Here is a 12,500-nt window from a genome sequence, read left to right on the forward strand (position 1 = left end):
ATAAACTTGCTGTTATCAGAATGGCAATGACCAAGTCGTAGTGCGTTACTGTAGGCACTGTGTTATGTCATAGATTTGAAGTATTATGATAATGAACTTTTCAATGACTATTAAGTACAGCGTACCACTGGAGGTATGGCGTGCACTGAAGGGCTACACTTGCTGTATTTCCATCAAAACACCATAAGGTCCAAAAGAGTTGTGCTTCTGAACCACTATTTATCGTATACTAGACTGTACACACATAAGTACATACCGGTAGTTCTCAATTCTCTGCTGATAAGTGGAATTGTTTGTGACATGTATCCCCATCTTTGCAAAATAAATCATATTTCAATTCAAATAATGAAACAAAACATTGTAAAGACTGAGGACATTAAAGGTGCGCTGTGTAGGATTGTGGCCAGACTAGCTAAGCTAATGCAGCTACTGTATGCTGCTCATTGAAACTGTGTGCTGCTGCCAGGGCTTTGAACCGGTTCAAGGAACGAAAATGAAAACCAGGAACTTTTTGTATTTTAGAGGGAACAGAAACGAAACCGGAAACGTTATTATTTTTTATGTTCTGGAACGGAAACACTTATTTAAAAATAATGGTAACCGGTTAATACCGGTTAATACCGTTCCTCAAACTAAAAAAAAAAGGAATTATATTTTCCTGTGCACGTTACCATGACGGCTGAGGTTCACGTCCTGTGTGACATCAGACATTCTCTGACTGAATGGAGAGAGAGCTGTGGATTACAAAGTCTCCACTCCACATCTTAAATAAGAGAAACCACTGTCATACAAAAGGGCAGAGTTTCCATTGCATCATTGCAAGATATTGCAGAGAAGCGTGTGTAAAGCGCACCCAGAATGTTCGACATTATTAGGGCATCCATGGCCGCTTCAAATATGTACAAACTCACAATGTCCATCATAGCGCTCCCCGTGACCCAAGTCAGTGTGGAGCGCGCATTTTCATCATTGAGGTTTATTCTCCGCTTAGGTCATCCCTGAATGACAAAATTCTGGAGGATATTATTTTCATCCGCTTGAATAAACAGTTTGGAAGTAGGCTGACTCATTTGCATTTCCGTCTTTCTTGGTTACCATCTGTTAGGCCTATGGGGAGTAATCAGCTGACAGGAACGAAATTAACCGTTCCGGGAAAAATATTTTTTTGTTCTAACCAGTTCGGGAACGTCAATTTATTGGTGGAACTCATAACCGGAAACGTTATAATTCTGTTTCTGTTCGGAACGGAACGTTTGGAAAAAAAATAACGGTTCAAAGCCCTGGCTGCTGCCTATTGCCACATTTAATCTTTTCATGAATATCAACCACGTAATAAACTAATGTGTATTAGTATGACCAAAGTACAGCGAGTTTAGCAGCTAAACATGCCTGGTCATTCAAAATGGTGGACATGGAAAAGTCATAATGAATACTTTTTGAATTTGATGGTAGTGGTTAAGTCTTTGTGAAAAGTCATGAATTCTGGACAGAAACTGCTAAACATCTTACGCAGTGCACCTTTAAAGGAACCAAATCATTAAACAAACAAATAAGATTATTAAATGTAAGATTATAAAAGGGACATAACTAAGTGCTGATAAACTATGTTTGCCTGAGCACTGTGTGTGTGTTTGTGTTTGTGTGTGTGTGTGTGTGTGTGTGTGTGTGTGTGTGTGTGTGTGTGTGTGTGTGTGTGTGTGTGTGTGTGTGTGTGTGTGTGTGTGTGTGTGTGTGTGTGTGTGTGTGTGTGTGTGTGTGTGTGTGTGTGTGTGTAAAACAAAACAATTAGTTCACGCCTATATTACCCCGACTACCTGACATTGATAAACTGTTTATTAGGCGCGACATGGCATGGCATCTCCCTGTGTTTGATGGGAATGGATAGAGAGGGTGATGAAAGTGATGGGGTGTATGGGTAGAGAGGAGATAAGGACCCTGGCCACGGAACTAAAGAACCAAGGCCACAGAACTACGGAATACTAAGCCTAAGAAGCTAAGGACCCTGGTCATGGAACTAAAGAACCCAGGCGACAGAACTAAATAACCTGGGCCTAAGAAACTAAGGATCCTGGTCACGGAACTAAAGAACCAGGGACACAGAACTGCAGAATATTGGGCCCAATGAGCTAAAGACCCTGGCCACGGAACTAAAGAACCAGGGCCAGAGAACTACAGAATACTGGGTCTAAGAAGCTAAGGACCCTGGCAACGGAACTAAAGAACCCAGACAACGGAACTAAAGAACCTGGGTCTAAGAAACTAAAGAACCTGGCCACGGAACTAAAGAACCCAGGCCACAGAACTAAAGAACCTGGGACTAAGAAACTAAGGGACATGGCCACGGAAATAAAGAACCCAGGCCACAGAACTAAAGAACCTGGGCCTGAGAAACTAAAGGACCTGGCCACGGAAATAAAGAACCCAGGCCACGGAACTAAGGAGGCCAGTCGTCGGAGCTCAGGATGGTGTACTGGGCCACGATACTGTACCTGAAGGACGGAAGCATACTGTCGTAGAAGTACCAGGTGGCCGTCAAGTAGGAGCGCCGCGCATCTGTAGAGTACAGACGCCACGCAGCCTGGGGGAAGGAGAGAGAGAGAAATATACCTGTATGAGGTTGGCTGCAGTGTAATGTAAAGGGCCGTACACACACATCGCTGCTATTTACTAGCTTCTCGCTTGCTCGCCTACTCGCCTCTGTTTCATGGAACGTTTGCTGAAAATTCCCGCGGCTTTAACTGCCAATGAACAGGCAAGAAGTACCGAACTCTGCCTTCCAATTGGTTACTCGCTTACTCGCCTCGCTCGAAGATAAAATATTTTCAACTCGGGACCCGCCCACATCGCATCGCTTGTGCAGTACTCGCCTACTCGCCTGCTAGTCTCGCTGGAACACATTGACATTCTACTGAGTTCATTCGCTGAGCGAGTAACTAGCAGCGACGTGTGTGTACGGCCCTTAATGCAATGATACAATACCTGTATCTGTATATAATGCAATGATACAATACCTGTACCTGTTAATGTAATGATATGTAATGTAATGATATGTAATGTAATGTAATGATATGTAATGTAATGTAATGTAATGTATTGTAATGTAATGTAATGTAATGTAATGTAATGATACAATACCTGTTCCTGTTAATGTAATGTAATGTAATGTAATGATATGTTGTGTAATGATACCATACCTGTATGAGTTTGGCTGCAGGCATGCGTCTCTTTTCAAAGTCCTTCTGACTGTGCTGCTCTACATGTCTGTGTGTGTGTGTTTGTGTGTGTGTGTGTGTGTGTGTGCGTGCGTGCGTGCGTGCGTGCGTGCGTGCGTGCCTGTGTGTGTGTGTGTGTGTGTGGTGTGTTTGATGCGACACAATACCTGAGGTTGGCTGTAATGTAAAGATACAATACCTGTCTAAGGTTGGCTGCAGGTCAATAAAAGTGTCTGCCAAATGTAATGTAATGATACAATATCCAATACCTGTCTCCAGGCAGCAGTGGTGGACAGTAACGAAGTAAATGTAATTCGTTACTGTACTTAAGTAACATTTTCATACTTTCATACTTTACTCAAGTATTTTTATTTGGTAAGACTTTATACTTTTACTTCACTACATTTCAAAGCGAAATTTAGTACTTTCACTTCGTTACATTTACAGAAACACTCGTTCCTTACTCGTTCCTTTTTTTTATTTAAGGCGATACACGGCAGGTGAATTAATTAATTTTTAATGCCCTGGTCAAATGAAATCTGAGATTTCACGCTTGTGTGAAGAAAGTGAAACTGAATCCGATTGGCAGACTCAGAGATTCGCCATTGTGATTGGTTGTAATGTGTCACGTGACAACAAGCTCCACTGTACAGAATTAGTTTCAGAAGGAAAGCGAGCAGAGCAAGACCACTGATGTGTCCACTGTTGCGACTTGCGAGACGAATTGAAATAAGAAGAAACGGTACTTTCTAGTAACATGCAGAAAGCACAGCAAAACAATAAAGCAGGCGACAATAACGTTGTTAGAGTGTATTAATCTGCACGTCGTATTCGTTGTGTGAGGGGGGAGAGGTTTAGCTCGCAGGCTGCACTCGCCTGACGACGAAATTTGTCAGATAGGCTTCGCGTTTGAACTGAATAATCAGTGAATTGATACTTAATGTAGGCCCTACTGCTTATTTGACTTACTGCGCTATATGTGTTATGGCTTACAATACAGTCACTTAATTGCCGCTTTTGTAGCGTGTTGGTTTCTTGAGTCAATGGCCTACACAGGATGCCTAAACATGCTGCTTATTCCAAACTATCCAGGCGCACAACTCCATGATAGCATTCTTTCCCCTCACATTGCAGTATTTTCTGAAGTAGTTGGGGATATCAATTACTTGTCTAATAGACTCCCCTGTCACCAAAAAAAATGATTTGCTTCAACTTCATGGAAAAGAGGGAGTGTAAAGGGTTTGTATCTTTACATGAGGATTGCCATGCCCACCATATGTTACAAAGTGAGGCTACATGCAACATGTATCCTTGCAACATGTATCCTTTCCCTTTAGTCAGGTCAGTAGGCTACAGTGGATATGAAAAGCTTTGGCAATACCACCAAAGTGAGGTTGTAAAAAACAACAGCAACAAAGTAAAAAAAGAGAGAAAAAAGTGGACTTTGGCTAAATATTGGCCCAGTGATGTGCACAGGCACAAAAGGCTTTTTCATGATCAGACAGATAAGTGTTCCAATTAAGTTGTATCAAGTAGGCTATTGCAAATCATTGGCATCTAGCAAATAGAGACCATTACAAGTATTTGAAGATGTTCCTATCTTTAAAGGTAGCTTAGAATCACAAGAAGTCTGTTTGTCCATACATAGGCCTAAGCCAACCTTAACATAACCAAACACTACATAATAATAATAATAATAATAATAATAATAATAATAATAATAATAAATTAAAATAATAATAATAATAATAATAATGATGATGATAATAATAATAATAATAATAATAATAATAATAATACGAAGAAGAGGTCTACCAAAACTATAATTATAACAAAAAATAAACAAAGTACTTTATTGGCTACTACTCTAACTCCTTGCCGTCACAAATAAGTAGGCCAATACTGGACTGTAGACTGGACTGGGGGGTATTGTAGTAGTTGTTCTAATAGGCATATAATCAATTTCAGCCTAATCATATTTAATATTAATGGCCCTTTCATGTGTTCTTTTGGGCATGTTAGGGTCAGTATTAAATGTTTAGAGAGGTGAAAATGAACTTCTGATGCTATAACATCCATGGACTTACTCCACAGTGTTTCTGAGGCCTGTTATGGCCTAGTTCTAACATGTTGGTATAGCCTATGCAAATCAGATATTTAATTAGATATGACCAAACTAGGCCTACAACACTTAAATATTAAAATTGCTCCAAAGGCTTCATTTTTAAGTTTTTACTTTTTACTTTTAGTACTTAAGTATTTTTGACGGCAGATACTTTTGTACTTCTACTCAAGTAAAAAAGTGAGGTGAATACTTTCACTTTTACTTGAGTAGTTTTCAATGCAAGGTAACTGTACTTTTACTCAAGTACATAACTGGTGTACTTCGTCCACCACTGCCAGGCAGGTAGGGGGCGGTATGTACCTGTATGAGGTTGGCTGCAATGTATAATGTAATGTAATGTAATGTAATGTAATGTACCTGTCTCCAGGCAGGTAGGGGGCGGTATGTACCTGTATGAGGTTGGCTGCAATGTAATGTAATGTAATGTAATGTAATGTACCTGTCTCCAGGCAGGTAGGGGGCGGTATGTACTAGGGCTGCACGATTATGGAAAAAATCATAATCACGATTATTTTGATCAAAATTGCGATTTCGATTATAATCACGATTACACACACGCCCCCTCCCATTCAGAGTAGCCTATCAAAAATAAATAAAGCCAAATTAAAAAAAAAAACCTGTTTCTTAAAATTTCAGTTAATTTATGTAGTGAATATGATAAAATATGCCATAGGCCTACAGTGGCAAGATCTTATTGGCTACTCAACAGGCCAACTGAGTGGCATCACACTGTATTTTCCCAAATCACTTGCAAAAACACAGGTAGGGCCTATTTCAGGAAGTGGGGGTTATCACTGTATTTGATTTGTAATATGACATTGGCAGGGCAGGGTGAGTGAAGACCAGAACATGTGTGTACCTAGGCCACCAAGCTGTGGTCTGCATGATGGGGCCTATACTACACTCACAAAGCAAGGCAGCATAACCAACTTGATCAGCTACGTGTGTGCTGTCTATTGTATGATTCCCAGCTCATTTCAGTTCTGGACTGGAGATAGTGCACCTGTGAGTAGGAGAGTTAGAAGGAGGTTATCTCTCTGTTTTATTTAGGGAAAGAGAGAGTGAGTTGAGAGATCAAAGGGCTGTGCTGAAGAGCTGTCACTTTTGAATTTAATAATATGCATATGCTCTGGTCTGTAAAGTAATACTTCATGACTTAGCATGAAAACATAACCATTTAAATAAAACATAGCTTCATGATGTGTATCATTGCCTAGAGTTCTGTTAGGTTCTGCCAATTTGGACTGCAGTGCATTTGTCAAGCTAGCAAGCTAACACATTTGAGAATGTAGGAAGCAGAAGCAACTATGGCAGCTACAAATTGTGTTGAATTTCACTCATTGTAATTTAACTCACTGCACCAGTGTAACTTTACATTAGTTGTCCACCAAAACAGCTATGATATCTACACGCAGGTTTGTGTTAATGAGAAGTGAGTAGGCTATAGCCACTCTAATTGTTGTAGACAACATTACTTAGCTTATTTCGTTTGTGTTAGCATGCTAACTAGCGATTTTTTTAGACCAGAATTAAAGCTATTTCTCTTGGTTTTCCATAATCACAAACAGTTGCTGGTCAAAGCACATAGTTTCAAAACACCTTCAGAGACTCCAGCATCATGCAATGGCTGGTTTAATGTTTGAATTCCTCATATATATCCACCATTAGGATGAAACAACTCCCCTCCACTGCCCAGCAGTCAGTGCACTGACACGGAGATTTCCGTCTCCGACTACCAGCCAGCCTGCCAAAATGCTGCCGCCCGCCCCTCTCAGTACTGGCTGGTTATTGGTTCACAGACTTATCCTCCACCCAGAGACAGTTGTCAACAATATTACTATTGGCTGAAATGTCTTTGTGCTGAGAACGTGCGAGCAGTGCACAAGTCTGCAGGTGCGCGCAGCTTAGATGGGACACTGAATTTCCTCCCATAAAATCGCGATTTTCATGTTTTATGATCAAAATCCCCAAAATCGCGATTTTGATTAAAATTCGATTAATTGTGCAGCCCTACTATGTACCTGTATGAGGTTGGCTGCAATGTAATGTAATGTAATGTAATGTAATGTACCTGTCTCCAGGCAGGTAGGGGGCGCTATGTACCTGTATGAGGTTGGCTGCAATGTAATGTAATGTAATGTAATGTACCTGTCTCCAGGCAGGTAGGGGGCGCTATGTACCTGTATGAGGTTGGCTGCAATGTAATGTAATGTAATGTAATGTACCTGTCTCCAGGCAGGTAGGGGGCGGTATGTACCTGTATGAGGTTGGCTGCAGGCGTCCGCCTCTTCTCAAAGTGCTTCTGCCTGTGCTGCTCCTGCACCTTCAGGGCAAACCCCGACCCCAGGATACCCTACCAGGAGGAGATGACACCACATCACAATTCAAACCCCGACCCCAGGATACCCTGCCAGGAGGAAATCACACCTCATCACAATTCAAACCCCGACCCCAGGATACCCTACCAGGAGGAGATGACACCACATCACAATGATCCCCACTGCCATTGGCTACAGCGCTAGACCAACGAGCTGGAGGGCCAATAGGAGGTGGGGTTACACAAACCCCGACCCCAGGATACCCTGCCAGGAGGAAATCACACCTCACATCACAATAACCTCCACTGCCATTGGCTACAGCGCTAGACCAACGAGCTGGAGGGCCAATAGGAGGTGGGGTTACACAGTCATTTTTTGTCAGTGTTCATTCAACACCAATAGAGTTGCATTTCATACTTACAGTGTTTGTCATATTCTTAAAGTGTTAAATTCACACTTCAACATGTATTGCACATAGGCCTACATATTTGATTGATAACCACAAGGACAATCAGCTCTTTCTGTCTGAGACTGATCATTATTGGCTATTAGCAGAGATTAGTTGGATTGATGGAGACAAGGGCCAATGGGGAGGGGGGGAGAGGCAGGAGGAGGGACTTACAGTAGGCAGGGAAAAGAGGGAGAGCATCCTTATTGGCTACTAAGATTGATGGACACAAGAGCCAATGGACAGGAGGGATGAGGTGAGAGGAGGGACTTACAGCTGGGAGGGCGAAGAAGGAGACCCAAGGAGACCCCAATTGGCTATTAGAAAAGATTGATGGACACAAGAGCCAATGGGAAGCAGGGATGAGGCGAGAGGAGGGACTTACAGCTGGGAGGGCGAAGAAGGAGACCCAAGGAGACCCCAATTGGCTATTAGAAAAGATTGATGGACACAAGAGCCAATGGGAAGCAGAGATGAGGTGAGAGGAGGGACTTACAGCTGGGAGGGCGAAGAAGGAGACCCCGAGGAGAGCGAAGGCGGCTGCCAGCAGGCGACCCTGCCAGGTGTGGGGCGTCTTGTCACCGTAGCCTATCGTAGTCAGCGTGATCTGGGGAACAGCCAATCAAAAACACACTAGAGGTGAGTGACATTCCTCAACGGCCAATCAAACACACACTGCAGCTGAGTGACATTTGTCAACAGCCAATCAAATACACACTACCGGTGAGCAGCATCTATGGAACAATAGCCGCGTTTGCAAGCACAAATCTATTTGCTTGATCACGGAGAGATCAGCTTGGTCTTAGAGAGGTGGAGATGCATGCTCGGGAACCATAGTGGACAGAAATATCTAACTTGACTTCCAAAGTCTACAAAAAACGCTGCTTCCTGCTTGACGCAACAAGTTAGTGGTGTATGTAGCAAGGGTGTCTACTATATGTGTTCAAACCAGGGAAGTTTTTGATGTGCCATTAGGTTTCTGCATCCCATGTTTCTAGCGAGACTAAATGTGACAAGTAAAAGTGACAAGCCAGACTAAATGTGACATTAAATGTGAATATTTAGTCTGGCCCCGATCAATGAGACATCGGAAGAATGTTGGTGGGAACAACCCATTGTTTTTCAAACTGTGCCTGTGCCTATTGGCCAACACTTTGACGTCACTACCTAAAAACCCTGTCCACTTTGCATCCAAAGACATCTCCAGACTCCGGCCCTCACTCTCTGACTCTGTGACCGAAACACTTATCCATGCCTTCATTACTTCCCGCCTGGACTACTGCAATGGGGTACTGTATGGCCTACCCAAGAAAGCCCTGGAACGACTACAGTATGTTCAAAATTCAGCAACCAGAATTATATCTCGCACAAAGCGGTGGCAACACATTACTCCCACACTCAGACAGCTCCACTGGCTCCCAGTGAAGTCCCGCATTCAGTACAAAATTCTCCTGCTGACATACAAATCACTACACTCTCTTGCTCCTCAGTATCTCTCCGATCTCCTCCAACCCCACTCCCAGTCCAGGTCTCTGCGGTCTTCTGAAAAGGACAATCTCATCATCCCCCGAGCCAGACTCCGTACTGTTGGTGACAGAGCTTTTTGTGTTGCTGCCCCCACGCTCTGGAACAGTCTACCTCCCAACATACGCCAGGCCCCCACACTGGCTACGTTCAAGAAGCACCTGAAATCACATCTATTCACAGAGGCATATGGACTTTAACTTCACTGGCCCATCCCCTGCCCCTTCAACCCCAACCCAACCCCCAACCCCCCCCCAATGTAAAGCGACCTTGGGTTCCTTGAAAGGCGCTATATAAAACCAAGTTATTATTATTATTATTACTAAATATTCACAACAAATCAAAACAAATCTCCTGCACTGTACTTGGTCTGCCAGATTCAGGGCATTGGGGCATTGTCTGAGGCTAGACCCACTCACAGGAAAAAAATAATTTTGGCTGCTTGCGGGTGGGACTAGATTACTAGCCTAGCAATCAATACAAACACAATTATGTACGTCTACTGCAGTGTATTAACTTAAAGTGATATTTTCTGACTGCAAGTTTGCAAATATTCTCCAGCACCATCAGCCATGTTTGGCCAGTGGGGTTAATTTTCATTTTCCACCCTCGAAAGCGGAGACTCAGCAGCGCTCAGCTCACCTGTTAATGAGTCATTTAGCATCGGCCTACTCGCTGTCAAGGTGATTAATTATCTTGCACATGTTGTGTAGTGGCTCTTTAACCCCCGGAGACCAAGGACTGATTCAAAACCAGAGGTTTATTTCCCAAACCAATCCTCTCCAATCCCTCTCTCGCTCTCATTTCCTATCCTCTATCCTACTACTGTTCAATTAATTCATTGATGCTGGATGTTGCGTTGCGCAACATTGGCCCCGGTGCCTGAAGCTGCATGACGCAACATTCAGGCTGCTGAGATTTAAGACAATTTTATTTAAAGTCTTGGTATGTTTGAGTTGAATGAACATATTCAAATGCGAAATGAGAGTCTTAGCTTTTAAATGCAACTTATTGCATGTTTTTACAGTATGTGCTTCAGAGGCTGAGATAGTTAGGTTTTTATAGTATACATATTTTATGTGGGTACCTTTTCTTAAAAAGGGTTTAGACATTCAGCAGCCTTTTTTGTAAGTGCTTTAGGCATCAATGGGTTAAAGGAGCACAATGTAGGATTACGTAGTGTGCGCTGTGCCCGTGGCATGCCTGTCTCAAAATCTACACCATCATCAAAAAATGCAGTTTAACTAAGCTCTCTGTGAGACTGTTTTCATTACAGAAGGCCAGCAGTTGAGACAGATGCGATTTTTCGTATGAGAAGTGTTTCTCGACTCTAGACCGGGTCGCTCTGTCAGAAGTTACATTCAGGGTTTTCTGACAGCGGTCCGTGAAAGTGGTCGCGAGAATCATCATTCACTTGCTATTGACTCAAATAGGCATCGGCTGACTCGGGACAGTGATTAATCAAACTTTTAATCCTACATAGTGCCGCTTTAATGGAAATAAAAGTGGAAAATACAATTCAAAATAACAAAAAAATTAACACAACAGGGCCTTGCTGTACATGGTTAAGTACAGGGCAGGGGTGGGGAACCTTTTTCATTCAAGCGGCCACTTCAAATTCCTCCAAGGGCCGTAAAAGTCCTACAAGGACCGTACTATGAACACAAACTTAAGACCCCTGCAATTTAGGCCTATAATGAGTCTATGTCCCCTGAATATAACATAATTGTAATGTAAATGTAATTTGTAAGATTCCTTTACAATATATGCCGCAAACGGCCCTCGAGACATAGGTTTCCCATCCCTGCTGTACATGGTTAACTACATGAAACATCCGGCAATTGTTCTCAGTGTATCCTTTCAAAAGAGCCTCGCATCAATAATGTAGGCCTATTGTCTGGGTGAAAAGAGCTAAAAGAGTGAACGTGTGCACTCCTCACTGAGCCCAGGTGCGGGAAATAAGCTGATACATAACACATAAAAGTAGCTCCATTACTCCATTATGAAAGTCATGGTAACACTTCACTTGATGCTGGCGTCATACGGATGACATAACAGTGACATAATAGTGTCAAAAGAGTGTCATGACACAGTTGTGATTGAGTGATAAACATAGTGTTGGTGTCCTAAATGCTTTATGGTCATGAAAAGTTGACATTGTTAGGGCGGTCTTTGCCATAACCGAATGTCACTTAATGATAACATGAATTCTGGAAAGAAACAACTAAAAATCTTACACAGTGTCCCTTTAAAGTAGTCCAAAAGTACAGTGTGGCATGACCCTGTTTTCACCACCTCCTCCCTGAATGTCACATTTCACTTTAGTTAGTGTCCCCCAGAATGAGCACAGAGCCAGAGTTGTACGTCACTAAAATAGCTCATCCTCATCTCATCTTCACACCACAGGCACCGGCAGCAGAAGTGAAGTGTAGTAAGGAGCATCTAGCTAGGGCAGTGGTTCCCAACCAGGGGTACGTGGACCACTAGGGGTACTTGGAAAAATGTAGTTTTAACAAATGTATGGAGCTTAGTGACATTGGAATATAGAAAGTGATATAGAACATGACTTATGGGGTACTCATGGCACAACGAAAAGACTTGGGGGGGGTACACAAGACAAAAAAGGTTGGGAACCACTGATCTCATGGGCCCCTATTTACAGAAGCTGAGTTTTTATTACGCCACTAAAATAGCAACTCCTCATCTCATCTTCACACACGCAGCACCGCCAGCAGAACAGAAGTGAGCAGGACTGGGCTGGTAGACAAATAGGGCCCGGGCACTTCAGGCTTAAAGGGGCCCCTCATGGGGGAGAAATAGGGCCCGGGCACTTCAGGCTTAAAGGGGCCCCTCATGGGGGAGAAATAGGGCCC

General features: G+C 42.8%; 1 protein-coding gene across 1 annotated transcript in view; it reads right to left on the reverse strand.

Moving 5' to 3' along the window:
• The window catches only part of LOC134436745 (potassium voltage-gated channel subfamily KQT member 4), a 212,654-nt gene that overhangs the window by 77,106 nt on the left and 123,048 nt on the right, over positions 1–12,500 (reverse strand). The window contains exons 6-8 of the mRNA XM_063186096.1: positions 8,600–8,710; positions 7,595–7,690; positions 2,490–2,578 (exon numbers count right to left, since the gene is read on the reverse strand). Of these exons, the coding sequence (XP_063042166.1) occupies positions 2,490–2,578; positions 7,595–7,690; positions 8,600–8,710 (296 nt within the window). The remainder of the gene's footprint in view (positions 1–2,489; positions 2,579–7,594; positions 7,691–8,599; positions 8,711–12,500) is intronic.

The sequence above is a fragment of the Engraulis encrasicolus genome, chromosome 20, assembly GCF_034702125.1.
Source record: "Engraulis encrasicolus isolate BLACKSEA-1 chromosome 20, IST_EnEncr_1.0, whole genome shotgun sequence".
NCBI classification, from domain to species: domain Eukaryota; kingdom Metazoa; phylum Chordata; class Actinopteri; order Clupeiformes; family Engraulidae; genus Engraulis; species Engraulis encrasicolus.